This window comes from Triticum aestivum, chromosome 3B (assembly GCF_018294505.1).
Source record: "Triticum aestivum cultivar Chinese Spring chromosome 3B, IWGSC CS RefSeq v2.1, whole genome shotgun sequence".
In the NCBI taxonomy this organism is placed as follows: Eukaryota; Viridiplantae; Streptophyta; class Magnoliopsida; order Poales; family Poaceae; genus Triticum; species Triticum aestivum.
The window spans coordinates 691819764-691841948 of NC_057801.1; the positions used below are offsets into that span (position 1 = coordinate 691819764).

At 45.6% G+C, this 22185-nt stretch overlaps 2 protein-coding genes across 2 annotated transcripts; both read right to left on the minus strand.

Moving 5' to 3' along the window:
• Positions 1-3063: 3063 nt before the first annotated feature.
• Positions 3064-3862, minus strand: LOC123066087 (ethylene-responsive transcription factor ERF020-like). The gene has a single exon (XM_044489239.1). The coding sequence runs from the start codon at positions 3739-3741 to the stop codon at positions 3175-3177; it is 567 nt and encodes a 188-aa protein (XP_044345174.1). The 5' UTR covers positions 3742-3862; the 3' UTR covers positions 3064-3174.
• A 2495-nt stretch (positions 3863-6357) lies between these two features.
• Positions 6358-11854, minus strand: LOC123071789 (putative esterase/lipase HI_0193). The gene is made up of 13 exons (XM_044495371.1): positions 11596-11854; positions 10607-10753; positions 10505-10531; positions 10298-10388; positions 10110-10153; positions 9922-10020; positions 9320-9377; positions 9158-9210; positions 8946-9047; positions 8766-8831; positions 8505-8629; positions 8255-8426; positions 6358-6840 (listed from the first exon to the last, which is right to left on the minus strand). Exons 1-13 carry the CDS (start codon positions 11725-11727, stop codon positions 6757-6759), a joined length of 1200 nt encoding a protein of 399 aa, XP_044351306.1. The 5' UTR covers positions 11728-11854; the 3' UTR covers positions 6358-6756.
• Positions 11855-22185: the final 10331 nt, after the last annotated feature.

Below are 22185 nucleotides of genomic sequence, written 5' to 3' on the forward strand. Positions count from 1 at the left end.
TACTGACCTAATTCTAAAGATCAACAGGAAACATGGTAGCATCCATGCAAACATGGCAAATAATATGACAGATTCATACATGGTGGGAACAACAATAAGTAGGCATGTTGGTGAGCTTGTACCACTCACCACAGAGTAATACATGACATGACAAGGCAACCAACAGTAAGAAGACATGTTTTTAAAGCTATACATGGCAAGATCAAGTTCATAGGGTGCATGGATCACTAGCAAAGCTCATGGCAAAACTGAACTTAATGTTAACAGGCTGACAGCAACATTATTTAACAATTTGAGAGCAAGATTATGACAAGCTACATCAGGCTATAAATGCAACCATGGGCATGGATGGATAGAGCACGACATTTTTAACAAAATATCCTTAGTGAATATCTCCAGATTATGCATAGAATGACTAGTAGCAGCAGGTTTACATAGCATCACGAAATAACAGATTCAGCCTAGCAAAACAGTAACAACAAGTACCCTACTTCACGAGCTTGATGCACTCAGTACAAGACTCACAAAAATATAATACAAGCACCCCTGTAAAGATGGAATGATGTAGTACAAAACACATGTAGAGCTCATGCTCATAGGATGCATACACAAAATGCGACAAAAATAACAAATCATCAAGTTCTGTTAACAGACAGCAGTTAACATCATATAGCACTCTTGCAACGATAATTCAGGCATCAATATGGACTCAAACAAACATGACACAATGTAATAAAATGAAGAGCATCTCTCAATGAACATTTTGATATATAACACACACGAAACGGAGCATTATGCATGGAGTTATGATGCAATGAACAGGGCACCAGAATGCAAAAATTTCAGGACTTAGCAGTTTTCAAAAAAAAACAGAGTGAGCGGTGGGTAGCTATACTGCGCCTGGGGTGAGGGATAAGGTTGCCGGGGCGCTCACCAGAGCGGGCCGAGGCCCGGTAGGCGTAGCAGGCCGGCGGGGCAGGCAAGTGGGCCGGCAGGCGAGGCCGGGGTCTAGCGCCCGGCGGCGGCGGAGCGAGATCCGGCGCGGGTCCGCGCGGGAGGCGGCGGCTCGGGCCCGGAGGGCCTGCTGCGGGCTGCGGCGGGCCGCGTGGGTGGGGAGGAGAGCGGAGGCCGTCGGGTTGACGTGGCGGGCAGCGATTGGACGAGGGGGCGGCGGACATGTCTGGCGGCGAGGGAGGTTTTTGTCCGACGGCGCGAGGGGAGCGGGCTAGGGTTTGGACTGCGAAAATTTCAGGGGAGAGGCACATATATATAGGTAGAGGGAGTTAGGAGACTCCAAATGGAGTGCGGTTTTCGCCCACACGATCGTGATCGAACGACCGAGAGCATGGAGATGACTTAGATAGGTTATTGGGCCATTTTGAAGGGGTGTTGGGCTGCACACAAAAGAGGCCTTTACGGTTACCCGGTTAACCGTTGGAGTATCAAACGACCTTCAAATGGCGCGAAACTTGACAGGCGATCTATCGGTGGTGTACCAAGGCCGCTTGGCAAATCACAGTCCATTCCGAGAAAGTTTAACACCCGCACATGAAAAGAGGCAAAAGGGGGCGCCGGGTGACATAGGAGTGTCAGATTGCAAAACGGACAACGGAGAAAATGCTCGGATGCATGAAACGAACACACATGCAAAATGAGATGCACATGATGACATGACAAAATGCAACACGCAAGCAAATGGCATGGCAACACCGACGAATAACTAGCAGACACCTGGCGCATCGGATCCGGGATGTTACATAAACTTTCAGCCTCTGCAACACTATGATGCACATAGTAATATGACTGCACACCGTAACATCATCACACAACTTCAACTTATTCGCATCACGGTGAGAAACAACAGAGGCACATCCAAAAGGCTCATCGGAATAACATCATCGGAAGGATAAGTCACGACCCAACTCCTCTAACAAGCATTGTTGTTGCCAAACAAATTGCAACGCCACCATGTGGGCAAATCACCATACACTAATCTCTTCGATAGGCCAGCTCCAAAGACGAAGCCTCCAATGAGGAGAACGGCAGGTGCAAGAGGCATCGCCGTCGTCCAATCGAAGAGCCGATCTGAGGTTTTGCTTAGAGCATACATGGAAGAATAGGCACGACGGCTTCATGAAGGACACGACGTCCGTAGACATCGCCTAGCCGACTCCGACCATGGGCCAAAGGCAAGGTTCTCGCCCGTTTGTGCGCACTCTACTACTCAGAACCGGCTGACCGCATAAGCCTCTACTAGTTGCAGCCCTCCCCACACTACGATGCCACACCGGGCCCATTGATACCCGCAACAGACATAGGGGTTGTTTGGTTCTAGGCCTAACAATGCCACACTTTGCCATACAATGTTGCCACACTTACCTAAGGTTAGTTCTTCAAAATGAGAGGCACAAGTTAAGCCTAAGGAAATCTTGACACACTTTTTTGAGTGTATGTGATGTGAGAACCCGGTGTGGCTTGCCTAATATGTGACTTGAAGCAAATACTCATCTAAGTTGGTCAAATTTGTCTAACCTTAAATATGACAACCTTAGGCAAACTTAGTCTCAAACCAAACCGCCCCAGAGTCCCCGAGCGGACCTGCCAATGTGTTGACAAGACAACATTTGGCAATTGCCAAACTTCCAAACAAAGTTGACATCAAGTGATAGCTAACTTTTTAGCTTTGACCAAACATTAGCAAAGGGAATTTTGACATCAAACTAAACTTGCTCTATGCTCTGACCCATCCTCCCTTGGCACTGGCAGGCAGGCGAAAAGGGTTTGCTGGTCATTGACCGGTCGCCATCCGTCCGTACCTTGGAGAAAGGAGAGCCTCAGCGATCCATGCCAGCTAGCCTGGTCAACCTAGGCCTGCCCGCAGGCCGCAGCGCCATTCATCAGATCACCCGAGCGGGGCCTCGCCTACGTGCCGGTGGCCATGCATACGAGCACTGTCGCCACTCACTGCTGCATACGCAGTGGCTGGCTACATGTCTCGCCAATTTCAAATGTCAACAGGTAGGTAGTAATCATTCCATATCGAACGTGCGCGCGGAAGTAATATTTTCGAATTTCAAATGGCTCAACCTTGCCAACTGCGACCGGTGTTCGATCTTTATTGCATCAGCTAATTCTACGTAGTACCGGACTACCGGTGATGGTGTATGCTCAATTTTACATCAATATCTCCATGTCGTCGACGCTGAGCTCGCCGGAGACAAGCTGCCCCCTGCTGCCACCGCCGCCAGTGGTGTCCCCGCCGTCCCCCGTATATGTGTACGCGTACGCGCCGTCGTGCTGGAACTCCGCGTGCCGCGCGTTCGCGCCACCCTGCGCAGCGCCTGCGCCGGCGCGCGCCTCCGCGTAGCACTGCCTGGGCGCGCCGTCCCGCGCCGCCACGAGCTGCGCGTCGGCGGCCATGCCGGCGTCGGACGCCACGCTCTGCACGGACCGCGGCGAGAGGGGCGCCACGCAGCCGGCGCCGTACGCGGCGGCCGCGCGCTCCGGGAAGTTGAGCCCAGCGGCGCCGTTGCCGCCGCCGCGGAGGAAGTAGACGGCCGTGTCGTGCGCGACGGCGGCGGCCTCGGGCGTGGCGTAGGAGCCCAGCCACAGCCGCTCCCTCGTGCCGGGCACCCGGATCTCCGACACCCACTTCCCCCACCGCCGCCGCCGCACGCCCTTGTACCGGCACCTCTCCTCCTCGCCGCCCCTCGCCGCCGATGCCTCCGCCGCGCTGCTCATCTCTGACCACCTTCCGAGCCTCTGACCTCGCCTCTTTCTCAACGCACGGCCGAGCTTCCAAGTGAACGTACTACGTACCACACGCTTATATACCAGTGAGAGGTCAACCCAAAAAACGAGTTGACCCTGCATGCGGAAGGATCGAATCGGCTTTGCGTTTGACCTTGTGAGCTGTGAGCAGTACTAATACAGCCGTGTGGTGATATTTGTGGTCGGCATGGGAGCAACGGGGTCAAAATCTTCAAAGGGTCAATCGTATGAACACGCACGTAGTGGTAGGCTCCCCAAGTCGCCGTCAGATTCTGTGGGGAACCCTCTTCTCCATCGCAGTCTACAGGCCTGAGTAGTTAGGAGTATTAATTAGGGACTGACTTTTAGCCAAAATGTCAGTACTATAACATAAATAATTATGCCACATGCGTATTTTATTTTATTTTTGAAATGGCGTTTTTAAGGTCTGTGCTAGCACTTTATATGATCTTTGAGCTTTTCAAAAATAATAATATTATGGAAGTATATTTCATGATAAAAAATTTGATGGATTTTTTTTAGTCAAAACAAATCATGATAAAAAACTAACGGTGTCTCCTCCGTCCAAAACATATTAGACATGCGTGCGTTTGTGCTTTTCACGATCTATCTCTAACCAACAATCTGATCAACAATATATGAGTTAGTAATCTAAAGTCATCGGATTCATACTCGAAAGTACTTCAAACTTTATAAAATTTGCATCAGATCACATAAATTGAGTTGGACATTATGTTACTTGAAGTGTAACTTTAGTAGAACTCGTGCGATTTTGCGTTTGGTAAACCTCGGGCAACTAAATAAATTGGTTTGTCGATTTCGCCATAGAGAGGAGACAACGCTCGAGGTTGAGACGAGGAGGATGTGGTGTCCCCTGCGGGGGCTCGCCGGAGAAGGGGCCGACGCGGCTCGTTGGGGGAAGGACGAGCAGGGGGTTCGCAGGTGCGGTATAGGGGTCGCTGGTGCCGGAGTTGGTGGGCAGGGTTTAGAGGAAAGTCGGGGGTGCAGTTGGTGGGCAGGGTTTAGAGGAAAGTCAGTGGTGCAATTGGTGGGCAGGGTCGGGTGGCGACATGGTGCCGGTGGTTCGGCCGACAGTATGGGGAGAAGAAGCTCAACTAAAGGAGCAAGATGCCGGGCAGCAATTGGATTTCATTTAATGGCAAAATGAATTGATTTTATCCAGGTAACTGGAAAATAGGTGTTGCATTGTGATTTATAGTTTTTTTTTATGGAGAGAGCCTTTATTTGACCAATATTAGCATGTTTGTTAGAAGAAGAAGAAAACAACATACATGTTGCTAAATAATCTTTGACCACCCTAATTTTTTTGTGAATAGCGAAAGTATAAATTTTAAAATGACTAGGTATGTGTCCGTGTAGCCACGGGAACCAAATATTTTTCTAACACAATATAAGACGACCATACGAGACAATTCTTGTTGCAGAAACAACTAGACAGGTTTTACCTCTCTGCATTTATTGCTATATACCATCGATTGACCTGGCTTATTGTGTTATCAAAATTTTCTTTGCCGAAATCCAGAAGTGGGTAGAAAACCGGGGAAGATCGATGGAGGGAGGAAGGTCGAAGGGATGATAGGGAGAAAAGTGAAAGATAAAACCCTACGTTCACATTGCGGTGTCGATTACCAAATAGTGCTTGTTTAATATATTTATCAGTTTAACTAAATCACATCTAGATGTGCTATAAGTATTGCACATTTAAGCCCTATATCATTGGTTTTACACTAAGATTCGTGCAAGCATCTTCTTTCTAGTTTGATTGAGCACTTAGATGTGCAATAACTAAGGCACACCCTAGACAGACCCTTTATTTATCTCTAATTGTAGATATTCTCACGACTGAACATAAAATAAGGAAGTCATTTTTTTTTTGAAGGAACTCATTCCTGGTCCGCTGTGACTTGAGTGGCATCTCGGCACCGTTTTTGTATGGTGGTCGGCTTTGCCAGCGACGGGACATGAAAAGAAGACGCACTCACTGCTTAACCGCCACTGGGCAGGGCGAGCATGTCTCGAACATGAAACATGCCGCCCAACGGCCCAAGACAGAACCGTGGCTCTACCAAATTAAAGCAGCAAGGTCAGGTCAATTCCGTCCCAGTCCCATTCTCTTCTTCTATCAAGGATGGCCGCTACCATTACACAAGGCTGAGGCTTGAGTGGCAAGCGACCAAGACGGCAATCTGCGTGCGATCGTTTTGAGGCAGGCCGACGCACCCAACACCGAGCACGTCGATGTCCGGCGCGAGGCTCGCCACTCCGGGCACGTTTACTCTCGCTTTCTCCCGCAACGTAAGCTCTGACGTTTTCAAGTGTCCACACGCACGCACGGCGAGCTTAATTTGACCTTTGAAGCGGTCCTGGTTCGCTCCTTTTCCATGCAGGACTGCTCTGGAGTGCCACCGGGTCCTGGCTCGCCTTGTTGAAGGGCACCGACTTTCAGGTCGGATAGCAGCCACTCGTGCCGCCCTTGTGCACCCACAAGTAGGCAGAGCCCTGCTGGCTGGTCATCGCCGGCGAAGACAGTACACGATCCCCGCAAAAAAAATGAAGAAGAGAGACTGTACACGCAGCTGGTACGTCCTTAATTACAAACTGCTTACAGTAGCTTCCAGTTCTCCGCCGTTTGTACAGCGACTCATTTATCCAGTGTATGACGAGATCGATAATTACATGTTGGTTCTGTTACAGTACATAATAACCGCACCCGGCTGTCCGCCATCACATACACGGCACATGGAAGAAACGAACGAATGAATGAACGAATGCGCTATCACGCCGGTGATCGCACTCGGCACCGTCGTCGCTCGCCCGCCGCAGTTTGATCTGTACCTCTCTTTTGCGATTCTACAAAACTGGAATGCGGCAGTCACTGCGATGCGATCCATATGTATTGTTGTTCATGGCAGGCCCGCCCGCTTAAAATAGAGATGTGGCGGTGCCGCTCGGAGCTCTGTGCCCTCACTCCCGCCCTCTTAGGCTGGTCTCGATGCGGAAGGTTGACGAAAGGATTCTGAAGAGACCGTCAGGGTTATCTGCGTGAACCTGAAAGGGGACGGTGGATCCAAAGTTAAACCTCAATATTTGTCATGAGCAACATCCTATCAAATGCCGCAGTAACATGATTACAGGGTAATAAAGATATCATTTGGTCAGATGGTCTAGGATTTCTAGATCTAAAAATAAAGGAGGGTGTTAAGGATTCAAGGAAGCAAAATACTCCTTCCGTCCTATAATATTGGTTGTAATAACATCTTATATTATGGACGGAAGGAGTATTATTTGGCTTATCAGGTGGTGGTGGAAATTGGAATATCTACTCCAAGATCCTAAGTCACAGAGGGAGTATTTAATTGCATTGTGGCTACTGTTAAATCTAGATCCTCTGATTCTCCTGCTGGAAGTCTTTGCTTAAAATGAAAGATCTTTATATGATTGGTGGGAAAATTAAACTAGGAGCTGGGGATATTGCTAGATTGTGGAAAGAAAGATACTCTTAATGGACTGCAGCCCTTGTGTGATTGTTTTCCTATGCTTTTTAACATTTGCAATGAGCAGGACTGTATGGTGCAAAAAGTTCCTAGTATTGACATTAATAATTTCTTCCTAAGATTCAAAATTTTCTGTGGCAAATGTTTCAAAAAGCTGTTCTGACCAGACAAGTTATGGAAATTAGGAAGTGGCCACGAAATCCTGTTTGTTCCTTTTGTAATCGAGCTGAATCTTCTCAGCATTTGTTTTTCAGGTGCTTGGTTGCTAAGGTGATTTGCCGAATGGTGGGGGTCACACTTGGGACTGAGATGTGTCCTGATAATTGCTGGCAATACTATTCCTCGTGTTATACTTTCTGCCCTGGTGGTGAAGAGCTATTCACTGTTGGGCTTGCTGCTGTTGTGTGGGCAACCAGGAATGCCAGAAATAAAGTGACCTTTGAAGGAACACTTGTTAATACCCCGTTTGAGATTGTGTTTTCGACCTGTACTTTTTTTATGTCCTGGACAGGTATTCAGAAGGAAGGGAACAAGGATGTGCTGAAGACCGGTGCCGAGCTCCTCCGAACCAATGGCATCAACCATATGTGGATCTGCGACGCTGTGAAGGGTGGGTGCTCTGCCGCTTGAAGAGACTCCCTAACGCTGCTGTCTTTCGTCGTCGATGCTTTTGCGCTACTGGATAGTTTACTAGAGTGTTTTCTAGCTGTGTTTGGGATGAGCTTGTATGCTACTGCTTTATATGGTTTACTGGATAGTTCCTGTAGTTGGTGCTGTCAGGTTTTCGCCTCATAGTGCACGTTTCAATTGTGAGCGTGCGGGGTGGGTTTCCTGGCAGTGCATTGGACTCGCTCCCCCCTTTCTTGTCTCCTGCCTTCCAACTGTTGTATTTCCGTTATGCCAAGTAATGGAAAGGGTGATAGCCTGGTTAAAAAAAAAATGCGATTACAGGGAGGCAGCATACATACCCAGTGTCCAGCATCTTCGAGCACATGCATTTCAACTCCTCCAGCCTCATCCGCAGCCACCTCCTCCGCGGTATGAATTCTCTGAAGGTCTTCAAGAGCCCATCTATGCAAACTTCTTTCGGCCTTGAGAAAATTAATGTGTACCCCGCGTGGTACGTTCTCTACAATCCTCCTGCATGAAGCATTCAGTTAGCTTCCCAAGACAGTTCACAGACTTTATATTGTTCGGCAGGCACTGGTGATTATTTACCATAGGTTAGTATCTTCATATGACTTGTACATCTCAGAGATGCCATTTAAGTTGAATATCCATGAGTAGCTTGGAGAAGATCGTGATCCTGATGGGCTGCTCCGTCGGAGATTTGTTGCCACCCACTGCACAAGGAATCAACAAAGAACTGAAATGCCTTTTGTTTCATTGGATAAAGTAAAATCAAGCAGCTCTTTTAGACCAGTAAAATCAAGTAAATTTGCAAGGGCATCTCAAAAAAAGGGTGATGTACAAGCATACCCGTGCAACATCCACAGAAAACTTTGCTTTAACTAGAGCATCAACAACTTCCTGCTTTGAATTAACCTGGATTTTCAATGGCAAAACACAAACAATGAATCATAAAGAAGACGCTTTTCCACACTAGAACTAGAATGCACTTCCACAGTATAAAAGCATAGATAGTTCTAAAAGGCCAACCTGCACAGGCATTCTTCTGAGGAAATCAATAAGTTCAGCGGGATGATCTTCGCCATCTAGCCCAGAACGAACTTTGCCAGGAGTAGCATCAAGAACCCATACCTTTAAGGAACAGAATACACATAAGAAATTTAGCTCAAAATATAATTAATAATAGTTGGCATTCCATTGTTGCCATACTCATATAACACGGAAAAGGTAGTTAAGCTTACCCTGACAGGACGGGCAAGTGGTTTTGCAGCTTGGTCTACCATACTCAAAGCCACTGCAAGCACAATTAGGTAGCTGGATAGTTATGGATTGTGTACAATATCAACACACCTAAAAGGTGTATGTCATATCAATTAGGAGAAATAAAATAGAACAAGAGAAACCTTTTCCACCAAAGCTGTGACCAACCAACACTCGAGGGGACAGCCTGAGTTGCCCTATCTGTTGTATTTAGACGGATTAGCATAGGGTAATAAGATAGTAAAAGGGAAAATTAATGTAGATAAATCGGCTGAGAAAAAAAAACAGAAATAGATATGATTTCAATTTTTTAAAGCAGGTGCTGTGCCTGCAACAGCTTCAAGCACTTCATGGCAATCAACCAAATCAGCAGAAGATCATCCCGCCTAAGGTAATCTGCATTCCATATCATATGATCCACATGTGACATTACCATGTCTCTTAAAGCTTCACTAGTCATAAACAATGCCCATAAGCAAGCTAAGTTAACGTGTATACTATGGCATCAAAAGGTATGCTAAGTCGCGAAGCACATGAAATGCTGCCTATCTCACAATGTATAAAGCTAGACAACACACACATATACAAATATTACACAGAAATGCATGTAGTCTTTCACTCTTTTATGATGCCCTTCCAAAGAAGCTACATATTTCATTTGTATTCATATTGGATGTGCCAAAACACATTTAGTGTAGATATTAGAAGATAAAAGAGAGATTAGTAGTGACAAGAAAATACAAACCAGCTTTAGAACGTCAAAAGCAGTTGAGGCAACAGTATGAGGTCCTCTTTTCTTAATTGACGCTGAGTCACCGTGGCAGCGCAAATCAACCAAGAGAAACTGCATGAAAGGAAGTCAGGTTTTAGTTTTATTTTTTCCCTGTAGTGTTAAGTTGTTCAGATCATTAGCAGAATTTTAGATGTACTGACCTGCCACATTGGAAATTCCTGAGCTAACCTCTTTGCAAAAGACCCTTCATGATAAATATAATTAATTAAATTTGTAATCTCATATCCTTGACTGAGCCAAAACATCTTTAAAATATGCCAAAGAATTTCACTCATTTTCAAACTCGAATCGAAATCGCAACTCAGACAAACATAAAATGCTCAGTTACCCCAGTTTTTCCCGCTTCCAAGGATGCCATGAAGGAGTACAGCTGTTGGTGGATCTGGTATCGATTTGTCCATAAACGAGTTCCATTGTACCTGAGATGATGTAAGTATGATTACTTGCATTGCGCCAGAACATTTCAGGCAACGAATTACGGTACAACAGAATTTGACAACCAGTGATAAATCATTGATGTGAGTGCAGCACTTACAAGGTTCCCTTGAACCAGTTCATAGGCCTGTAGGGAAAAAACAGAAATAATTAATCAGTGTGGGCAAACAACAATTTACTGCATAATTTCAAGCTTCATTACCAGAACTCCAGCATGCTTATCAGGATCAGCCTGATAAGCAATCTTTGCGTCAGCCAAAGCCACCTGAGCACAATGGCAAGGAGGGCACAACAATGACCTTGAATTGAAATTAGTCGATATCAACCGGCCACGACTAAAAACAATTTCCTAACAATACAAAAAAATAAGACCATAATTAAATTTCAGGGTGTTGGTGGTAGTACAAAAATCGACCATTATCTAACCAGAACAATGGGATTATATAATCACGGTTCAAATTTCAGAACGTCTGTGAAAATGCAAGAAATTGGTAGTTAAATTAGCAGTTGCTGCACAAATGAACAGGTCATGCAGGTTTCACATGTGAAATGGCAGCTGCTTTTACAAGTTGAATTATCGGCTCCCTACTTCACAAAGTATTTTGTTTGGTTACTAAGCATGCTGTGGTAACATTACAAACTACAGCTGTCAAGCATCATTACTTCTACACTATAGGCCTATCACGATTTTGGACACTTAAAATTACACAAAAATCGTATCAGTAAGTGCCATCGCCAACGCGTCACCCGACACAGGGCCTGAGTTTTCTGTAAAAATAAAAAGGTCCATGAAACGTTCGATCAACCCATGCAATTGTAACACTCCTCCTCTAGTGCCTCTGGCTCGGGATGATATGAGCTTGGTGACTAAGTGAACAATCACAAACATAACTATGACGAAGGAAACAGTAGGCATTGAGACGTCATCCAGCAAGAAATGTAGCTTGTATCAATTGAAGCAGAAACGCATTCCTTCAGTCACCCTGATCGCATCTACATTGCGCCCATCGCCACCCGCCGCCGTATCCTCACCCCCTCAAAATTGCACCAAAACCTCGCATCTAGCTCCAGTTAACAAACGCGCGGAGAGGGCACCCGCGGTCGCACCATGCCCCTCGCGTGACGAACTGGCCGAGTATATAACCTAATTAAGGACGATTCGATCACCGAAACCAAGTTAGAGAACAGTACCTGGCGGGGGAGGGGCCACGACGCGCGAGCCCTGGTCTCCTGCCGCGGCGGCGCGAGGCCCGCGGCGAGCGGAGGATCCCACCTCAGCTCCGCGGAGAGGGCGCGCGGCAGCGGTGCGCCGGCCGCCGCCATCAGATCACCGGCGAGTAGTGGGGTGGAAGCACCGAGAGGGGGGAATTGTTGGTGTGTCCGTGGGCTTGCCGCGTCACCACAATAAACGAATTAATCGTTTTTGTTTATTCCGCCGTGGGCGAAGAAAAAGCTAGAGGCGGAGAACCCAAGGAGCGGGAGAGAGGCTGCCGTGTGGGGTAGCTGGCCACCTGGCGTCCCCTTCCGTCGCTGACGGTGGGTCCTTTGCTATTTTTTTTTGAGGATCAGTCCTCTACTGTAAGGTCCTGCTTAGCCGAGCGCCCGGGCAGTGAGGGCATGTGCATCAGTTTAGATAGCTGCTGTCTATAGGTTACGTATACGTCAATTTACAGAGAGTACAAAAGACGCTCGTAGGCTGCCTATTGGACAATCTGTAGCATACCCACGATGTAAATTTCTGGTCGTGCGCGTGGTAAGTTTTGTAGGCAAGGGAAACAGATCGCGAGATTTTTAGGAGAACAATAGACGGACTTTCCATACAACGGCAAAAAGGCCGTTGGTTAGCAGTGAAGTTTATGGCAACAGATCGTCTTTATTCTTTTTTTTTAGAAAAGGAGGACGACCCCCGGCCTCTGCATCTGAGCGATGCATACGGCCATTTTATTAATTATTGACACAAGACCGTACATAGTCATACAACAATAAGTCTAAAGCCACCAAAACAAGCAACAACTGTCGCTATCCCTATCCAGTTGATGTAGGGGCGCTGAAAGTCTGGGCCTAATACCAAACAGACCACGCAGCCAAACCTAAACATCTAAAGACTTGAGGTCCCACCCAGGACGCCTGCCTGGTATGGGCACCCACCAGTCCGGCGTGCTTCTCAACAAAGACCCCTGCCGGGTATGAGGCCGCCGCAGCCGCCTGCCACCAATCCATCTTCAGAGTTGTACTGTTGCACCGACCTTGCCAGGCCTATCTGCCATCAACGCCACCATGACGCCAGACAGCTTCCACCTCCTGCACGAGTCCATCTCCGCGCATCAGACGCCGAGTCTCCACAGCGCCACGCCGCCGAGATCCGCCACCATCAATGTGTAAGATGAAGCACCGCTCCACCAAAGTCACCGTCCTCTAGTCCCTCGAGCCCGTGTGCACCTCCAAGAATGACGCCCCCAGGGGGGAAACGACACCAGCGAGCCGCCGTCATCCGATCTACTGATCTAGGGTTTCCCCCGGAGGTAGCAGAGAGTGGCCTTGAACTTCTCCACGACGATGCCTTCAGGAAGGAAACGACGCAGACAGCGTCGCCATCGCCGGCCTTGGCAATCGCCAATAGCAGGTTTTCACCTGGATTTGATCGAAGACCTCCATCCCTCGTGCACGGGTCGCCAAACCGCCGGGCACGCACCACCGGAACCACAATCCGTCGGCCAACCCCAAAGCGTTGCCGCCGCGAGGTCAGCTTTGGCTGGGGCGCCGGCAGCCATCCCCGACCCCCGGCCCATCCCACCTCCTCCCCCCCGGATGAAGAAGAGGAGGGGAAGGCCGAGGCCGAGGCCACCACTGCTGCGCCGACCCCTCCGCCAGCCGGCCACGGCGGAGGAAGCCGCCCGCAGCCCGCACCGCCAGCAGCCCGCCCCAACCAGATCTGGATCGAGCCGCCGCCGTCACCACACCAGCCGAGCACCACCGAGGAGCAGCCCATCACGCCACCCGCACACCCGCGCGCCAACCTGCGCCGATGAGGGGCCGCGCCGCGGCGCCCCGCGAGAACGCCGTGACCAGATCCAGGTCGGCCGGCCCGCGCCAGCCCTCCCGAACGAGGCGATGAAGACGCCCCGCCGCCGCCGGCGCCGGCCGGGCTTCGCCCGGGCGCGCCCTCTGGCGGCGGCGGGAGGAGGAGGAGGAGAAGAGAGGTGGAGAGGCGGCCGGCGGCTAGGGTTCCTCCCCTGCCGCCCGCGGGAGCACCAGAGGAGGACGAGTCTTTATTCCTACAGACGGGCATCTTCTCTCTGCTCTATCCTGTGCCGGAAAGGACAAGGTCAACGGCGAACAATGCTTAGTTGCTTGGGATACAATAGCTCGACCCATTTGTCTGGGTGGCCTCGGAGTGAAAAGCCTCAGGACGCAAGCACTGGCTTTGCGTGTCAGATGGGAATGGTTGCGTAGAGTGGACTGCAACAGGCCTTGGCAAGGTATTCCGATGATTGAAGACAAGGAGGCCAAGATGGTCTTTAACAACATGGTGAAATTTGAGATGGGCAATGGGGAGAGAACCTTATTTTGGAAGGACAGATGGATTCATGGTTTCACGGCCGGAGAGATCGCCCCTGCTATTCTCGAGCTGGTTGGCACCCGCGCTCGCAATACTCGGACGGTGCATCAGGCGTTGATCAACAACGCATGGTCCCTGGATGTGCATGGTGACATCTCTTTCATAGCTCACATTCAAGTGGCTAACCTCTGCCATGCAATCGCCACAGTGGACAAAAATGAGGAGCTTGAGGATACGTTTCATTGACCGGCCGACGCCAAGGGCGTCTATACTGCTAGATCAACTTACTCTAGGCTTTGCATGGGTGTTACTAGATCCCCAACGGCTGACTGCATCTGGAGGAGTTGGGCCCCTTTGCGTTGCAAAATCTTCGCTTGGCTTGCTGTGCAACATCGCTTGTGGACGTCGGATCGGAGGGCAAGGCACGGGCTACAAGATGACCCCTCACCCTGCTACACTTGCCTGCAAGAGGAGGATAACGTGGATCATATCCTCACCCAATGCCCATACGCTCGAGAAGTTTGGCATAGATGTTTCGAGGCCTTACACATCAACATCCTACCGCCCACTCACGCGGACTCGTTCACAGAGTGGTGGCTGGACAAGAGGAAAAACTTCGCTGGCCGAACCAAACGCGGCTTCGACTCCTTCGTGATTGCGACTGTTTGGCTGTTGTGGAAGCAACGGAACGCTAGGGTATTTCATAGACTGCACAAGCATAGGTCCCCACCGCAGTTGACTGGCCACGTGTTGGCTGAGGTCCGCGATTGGAGGTTAGCTGGACTAGGTGTAGGTGGTTTAGACCCATTCTGTGAGAGAGCGACCTAGTGTGTGATAGTGGTGTGGGTGTGGGGTTCCCGCCAGTCAGATGTTCGCATCTTGGCCTGGTATCTTGTAAATATTGTTTCTGCCTTCTATAAAAATATGATACGCCATTGGCGTACTCTCGAAAAAAACATCGTTGAAAATCCTATTTGGCGCATCTTATAGACCGATGACTATATACCATTGTACATGCCCTGAGGAGTGTGGTCGTCCCCCCCCCCCCCCCCCCCCCCGCGGCCCATGGTATGCCTACCAATTGTCACCGACACTTCTAAAAAAAGCAAGGTGCGGGGGTGCGGGGGAAAAGCAATTGTCACCGGCAGACGGGAGCTCCTGCAAATCCTAATATTACTTTGCACAGTTGGGCGCACACCCCTCCACACGATGGGCCAGCCCATTTGTATTTTTCTCTTTTTCTAAAAGACGCAAAAGATGCGCACTGAGGTGGATTCGAACACAAAACGTGGAGAATTAGTGCAATATACGGGATAACTACCCAACCAACTTCACATTCTATGCCCCTCAAAAAAAAAAACTTCACGTTCTATGCTCACATAGATATTCTTTCCCTATTGTTCTCTCTTTTCCTTTTCTTCCTTCTTTCCTCTTCGTAGTCGTGGTTTCGCAGAGGAGGCGGCCCATTGTTGTCCTCTGCGGGATGAAATATCACGAAAAATGCGCTAGCACATTGAACCCGCGACCTGGTACAGAGGCTCGACATGCCTTAACCACTGTGACACGCGACCTATTGTGAAAAAACTGCAGCATGAATTTAGAAGAAACTACTGGCAGTAGCAAAAAATAAAATCAATTCGTGAAATTTCATAAAACATGTTGACGCAATAAACAGTGCGGCTACCTTATTGTTAAATATTTCGCGCAAGAATCTGTCACTAGAGCCTACTTGCTCTAGTGGTTCAGGCAACCTGCCCCGTAGGTAAAAGGGGGCGAGTTAGAATCCTAGCTGGAGCAACATTTAGGAGGTTTTTTTTTCTGCCATATACACATTTTTTTCATGTGCTGCATCGTGGGCCGGCCCACCAGGTGCGGCTAGTCAGCGCCAGTTCCTAAATGGGCGCATAAAGCGCCGTATAGGAGCTCCCGGGATCTCCTGTGTGAAAGGACCTCCTATATGCCGCTTTCTGCGACAAGTAGTCGTGGTTTTACACAGGAGGCGCCTCACTTGGGCCGGCCCATTCGTTGTCCTTCGCGGGATGAAATATCGCAAGAGAGAAAAAAGAACTCACCGCGAACTGGTACAAAGGCTCGTGATGCGCTAACCACTCCGACACGTGACCTATTGCAAAACAATTGCAACACGAACTTAGAAGAAACTACCCACAGTACAAAAAATAAAATCAGTTCACGAAATTCCATAAAACATGTTGGCGAAGAATCGAACACAAGACCTCCCACCTAGGAACTGTGCCCATAACCACTATACTAAGCGGTAGATTAAAACATTTTAAAAATCAAACGAGATTTTTAAAAGGAAATCTTTTTTAAACGCAAAGATTATTTGGGAAAATAATATAAAGAACAAATAGGAACAAAAAATGAATACGAGAACATTCTTCAAAATTATGAAATACTTGTAAACGCAAGGCATTTTTTGAAAAACAATAACAAAATTGAAAAAGTGAATATTTTCCAAAATTACAAACTATTTTTTACAAAACTTGAGCATGTTTTTAATTTGCCAACTAATTTTGAAAACATGAACAATTTTCGTATTTGTGAACAAAATTTGATAACTGTAGTATTTTTGGAATATGTGAACAAATTTGGAAAACAATTTTTTTTGAACTCCTCAGACATTTTTGTGTTTTTGAACAAAAACTAAACATCTGAACATTTTTTGAATTTGTAAGCAAATTTGGAAACATGAATATTTTTTGATATGTGAACAAATTTTGAAAAGGAAAATATTTTTTTGAATTTATGAACAAAAATTTGTAAACAAGAATCCTCTTTCAAATTCCCAAACATTTTCCAATGTGTGAACAAAATTTAATCATGTGAACATTTTATGAATTTGTGAAGAAATTTTGGAAATGGGATTTTTTGAAATAAAATATTTTTAGTTTTCTGAACAATATGTAAAAATGTGAATTTCTGAACTTTTTTGTAAACATAATTTTTTCGAATTTGTGAACAAAATTTAAAACCACGAACATTTTTTGAATTTTTAGAACAAATTCCGAAATGAAGAACAATTCTGAAAATCACAAACAAATTTCAGAAGTGAACAATTTCTGAATACGTGAATGAGAATGTGAAAACAAGAACATTTTTGGAATTTGTGAACAAGTTTTCAAAACAGGAACATTTTTTTAAATCCATGTCATAATTTGAAAGTTCTGATGAAATTAAACAAAAACATTCCAAACAATTTTTGAAAAACATACCTAACAAGTTTTGAAAAGACAAATATTTTTTGAACTTCCTGTTTTTAAGAAAATGCAAACATTTTTTGAATTTATGATCAACTTTGGAGAACATGACCACTTTTAAAAATATTGAACGTTTTTTAAAAGCACGAACATTTTGTTAAAGTTTCTGAACGATTTTCAAAACAGGAACTCTTAAAAAGAAGAAAAATAGACTTGAAAATAAAAAAGATAAGAAAAAATAGCATAAGGAAAAGAAAAGAAAAATAAACAGAAAAATTAAAAAAAAGAAACAGGAAAACCAGTTCAAGGAACCTTCTAGAAGATTCCCAAAACCAGAAAAACCGGCTACGATACTCTAGAAGATTCCCAAAACCGAAAATTGTTGTCATACGTTAATGGGCCCGGCCCAGGTGATCGCTCGAGCGCCAGGTCTCTGTGCGAAAGGTCGACACCTTGACGCCACGTGCGTCCAATAGGAAATTCCCTGTGTTAAGCTCTTTGCGTCAAAAATTCGACGTTTCGCACGACATGTAGCTCACCTGGGTTGGCTCATTTTGCGTTCGCGAGGTGGAAAAATATGAAAAAGAAGTAGCGGTTGCATTTGATCCCGAGGGAGCAACTAGCTGAGGAGCGCTCGTTCCCAGCCTTCCCAAGGGTCACTAGAGGAGGGCTGGCGGGCCCTCAGCGACCGCCACATGTCGCGCTCCGGGCTGCGCTTCCTCCGGAATTTATTTTTATTTTTATGTTCCACGCGCGTTTTTGGCTTTTAGATGTTTATTTTTTCGGTATTTTTGGCTTTTCGGTTTTTCATCGGTCTTCCTTAGCTTTTAGACAAAAAAATTTATGTGAAAAAACGTGTGTTTTTTCTTCCGCGAGAGGCATGGTTTTGCTTGCATGAGGCACAGCCGTGCCTCTCGTGAACAAAAAAACATGTTTTCTCTCTTTTGTTTTCTTTCGTGAGAGGTACAGTTTTGCTTCCGCGAGAGGCGGTCGTGCCTCTTGGAAATGGGAAAAAGCTCTCTCGCTTTTTTCCTTCCATGGGAGGCACGATTTTGCTTCCGCGAGAGGCATGGTTGTGCCTCTCAAAAACGGGAAAAATATGTGTTTTCTCTTTTTTTTCATGAGAGGCACGGCCGTGGCTCTCAAAAACAAAAACAAAAACAAAAATGTGTTTTCTTTTTTTTTCTTCCGTGAGAGGCACAGTTTTGCTTCCACGAGTGGCACGGCCGTACCTCTCAGAAAGCGGCTTCTGGAAAGAAAAAAAACTTGCTTTCGGTTCGATTTTTTGTCCTTTTTTCCATGTTATTTTTTGAAAAAAAAGTTCGCTAAAACCTACCAATGTAGTATATAGTTTTGAAGATCTCGACGCGAACCAACGATGAAAACGATTCGAAATTTGGACACACAGTTTAAGAGATAGATCATTTTGAATAAATGGATCTACGAAAAAAGTAAATCTCTCAGGCCATTTGTCGCAACCTGAGATGGTAAGAATGATCTTTACAAGAAGTACTTCTCAATTAGTGATTTTGTTCGATCCCCTGACTTCGTAGCAACGCACAAGCTGTGGTAGATAATAACGAGAAATGAACGAAACAAAGAGATACGGATTTTTATGTGAGAAAACCACGGACGCACGAAGGCGCAATCACTATGAGGAGGAGTATTACAAGCACAAGACGACATGCCGCCTGAGGCGCGACTACGTGGAGTATATATAAGGGGCAACACATAGGAGTCCTTGTAGGACAATTAAACGAGTTGTACTCGTACGCGTCGACGCCAACGCAAAGGCCCACACCGGTTGTACTACGTCTAGTCCAACACGGTACTAGAATTTGGATCACAATTTAACAATCTCCACCTTGAGCCAAATTCCCTCCAGTAGTTGAAAAAGTAAATAACTCCATCCAAATCAGCATAAACACCTTATGCATCAGAGTCCATAGGATTAGTGAGAAATACCAACTAAGCCTGAGCAAAGCTCAAACTTATTGGTCGGAACTGGCTTTGTCATCATATCAGCAGGATTATCATGAGTACTTATCTTGCATACCTTCAAATCGCCTTCAGCAATAACATCTGAATATAATGAAATCTGACATCAATGTGCTTTGTCCTCTCATGATACATTGGATTTTTTATAAGATATATGGCACTTTGACTGTCAGAAAATATGGTAGGGCAAGATGAATCTTCACAAAGCTCAGTGTATAAACCTCTCAACCAGATAGCTTCTTTGCATGCCTCAGAAATAGCCATATACTCGGCATCAGTAGTGGAACATGCCACAATAGACTGCAAAGTTGCTCTCCAACTCACAGCACAACCACCAATGGTGAAAACATAACCTGTGAGTGATCTTCTCTTATCCAAATCACCAGCAAAATCAGAATCAACAAAACTAACAAGTCCATCTCTAGTTTTTCCAAACTGTAAATAAGCATTAGAAGTACCACGCAGGTATCTGAAAATCCACTGAACTGCTTTCCAATGCTATTTTCCAGGATTAGCCATGTATCTACTAACAACACTCAATGCATATGATAAGTCAGGACGAGAACAAACCATGGCATACATAAGTGAACCAACTGCACTTGAATAGGGAACTCTAGACATGTACTCAATATCTGCATCTGACTTAGGACATAAAGCTGATGATAATTTGAAGTGTGCAACTAACGGTGTACTCACCGGTTTGGCATTATGCATATTAAAACGATGAAGAACTTTATCAATATATCCCTTCTAACTTAGATATACTTTTCCAGACGGTCTACCTCTGGATATTTCCATGCCAAGAATTTTCTTTGCTGCACCCAAATCCTTCATCTCAAATTCATTACTCAATTGCTTCTTTAGTTCATTAATCTCTGACATACTCTTTGCAGCAATAAGCATATCATCAACATAAAGGAGCAAATAAATAGTTGAACCGTTGATAGTTTTCAAATAAACACAACTATCATAATTAGACCTTTTGAAACCTTGAGAGAGCATAAAGGTGTCAAATCTCTTGTACAACTGTCTAGGGGGTTGCTTCAATCCATACAGAGATTTCTTTAACTTACAGACAAGATTTTCTTTTCCAGGAATAACAAAACCTTCAGGTTGTTCCATATAAATATCCTCTTCTAATTCTCCATGTAAGAATGCAGTTTTAACATCCAATTGTTCAAGCTCAAAATCATGCATGTCAACAATACCGAGTAAAGTGCGAATAGAGCTATGCTTCACAACAGGAGAAAAGACTTCGTTATAGTCAATACCTAGAATCTGGCTATAACCTTTAGCAACTAACCTTGCTTTATATCTTGTCTCATCATTAGGAGAAACACCTTCGTCCTCTTGAAAACCCACTTGCAACGAATAGGTTTCTTCTCTCTAGGCAATTTTACTAAATCCCAAGTGTCATTCTTTTCAAGTGATTCCATCTCATCATGCATAGCGGTCATCCACTTATTACTATCATCAGAAATAATAGCCTCGGAATATGAAGAAGGCTCAGCATTACCTTCAATTTCTTCTGCAACAGATAAAGCAAAAGAAACAATATTGCACTCTTTAATTAACCTGTCAGGTTTATTAATACCTCGCCTAACTCTGTCACATGCAAGATTTCAACTGGGTGGAACAATAGGCTGATTTGGAGTGGGAGTGACATGTTCATTATCAAGGACGGGTTCATCATGTGCATCAACAATTTCATTACCAGATGTATCACTTGTTTCAATAACATGCTCCACCTGAACAATAGGCTGCTGAATAGTAGGCTGCTGTTCACTCTCAACAGGAACATTAGTAGATGAAGCATCATGTAACATAGCAGTTTCATTAAAGATAACATTTCTGCTAATAACAACCTTCTGGGTTTCAGGATTCCACAATTTAAAACCTTTAACACCAGACTTATAACCAAGAAAGATGCACTTAACAGCCCTAGGCTCCAACTTTCCATTATCAACATGAGCATAAGTAGTGCAACCAAAAACTCTCAACTGTGAATAATCAGCAGGTGAACTAGACCATACCTTAATTGGAGTTTTCTTATTAAGAGCAATAGATGGTGAACGATTAATGAGATAACAAGCAGTGGAAGCGGCCTCAGCCCCAAAACGCCTATGCACACCTGCATTGGACAACATGCAACGGGCTCTGGAAATAATGGTCCTGTTTATACGCTCAGCAACACCATTTTGTTGAGGAGTATAAGGAACGGTGTAATATCTGACAATGCCTTCAGAGTTGCAATAATTCTTAAATTGCTTAGAACAGAATTCCATACCATTATCAGTGCGAAGTATTTTTTTACCTTCCTTTCAGTTTGTCTTTCAACCATAATCTTCCACTCCTTAAAAGCTGGGAATGCTTCATATTTATGCTTCAAGAAATAAGGCCAAACTTTTCTCGAATAATCATCAATAATAGTCAGCATGTAACTAGCACCACCTAATGACTTCTTGCGAGATGGTCCCCATAAATCAGAATGCACATAATCAAGAATACCTTCAGTTGTATGAGTCGAAGTGTTGAACTTCACCCTCTTGTGCTTGCCGAAGATACAATGCTCACAAAATTTCAATTTACCAGGTTCATATCCATCAAGAAGACCTCTTATTTAACTCTACTAAACCAAGTTCACTCATATGTCCAAGACGCATATGCCAAAGGTTAGCAGCATCACAATCAGAATTCTTTGAAATAACTGGAGTAGCGTTACCTGAAACAGTAGAACCTCGAAGGTAATAAAGACCATTGGTCGAACTTAAGTCACCTTTAATCACAACAAGGGAACCTTTGGTGACTTTCAAAACACTATCTCCACCTGAATACTTGTACCCCTTTGCATCAAGGGCACTAACAGAGATAAGATTTCTCTTCATCTTTGGAATATACCGAACATCTGTCAAAGTTCTGATTATGCCATCAAACATCTTGATTCGAACGGAACCTATGCCTTCAATCTTGCATGGTGAATTATCAAAATCCAAAACGAAACCAGCA

What these genes read in the sequence shown, in the direction of transcription:
- LOC123071789 (XM_044495371.1), bottom strand. Translation starts at nt 11,727, where the DNA reads ATGGCGGCGGCCGGCGCACCGCTGCCGCGCGCCCTCTCCGCGGAGCTG. An exon ending in ATAAGCATGCTGGAGTTCTG is followed by an intron (nt 10,532 to 10,606) that starts GTAATGAAGCTT and finishes TTTTCCCTACAG; the next exon opens with GCCTATGAACTGGTTCAAGG. An exon ending in AGGAATTTCCAATGTGGCAG is followed by an intron (nt 10,021 to 10,109) that starts GTCAGTACATCT and finishes CCTTTCATGCAG; the next exon opens with TTTCTCTTGGTTGATTTGCG.
- LOC123066087 (XM_044489239.1), bottom strand. Translation starts at nt 3,741, where the DNA reads ATGAGCAGCGCGGCGGAGGCATCGGCGGCGAGGGGCGGCGAGGAGGAG.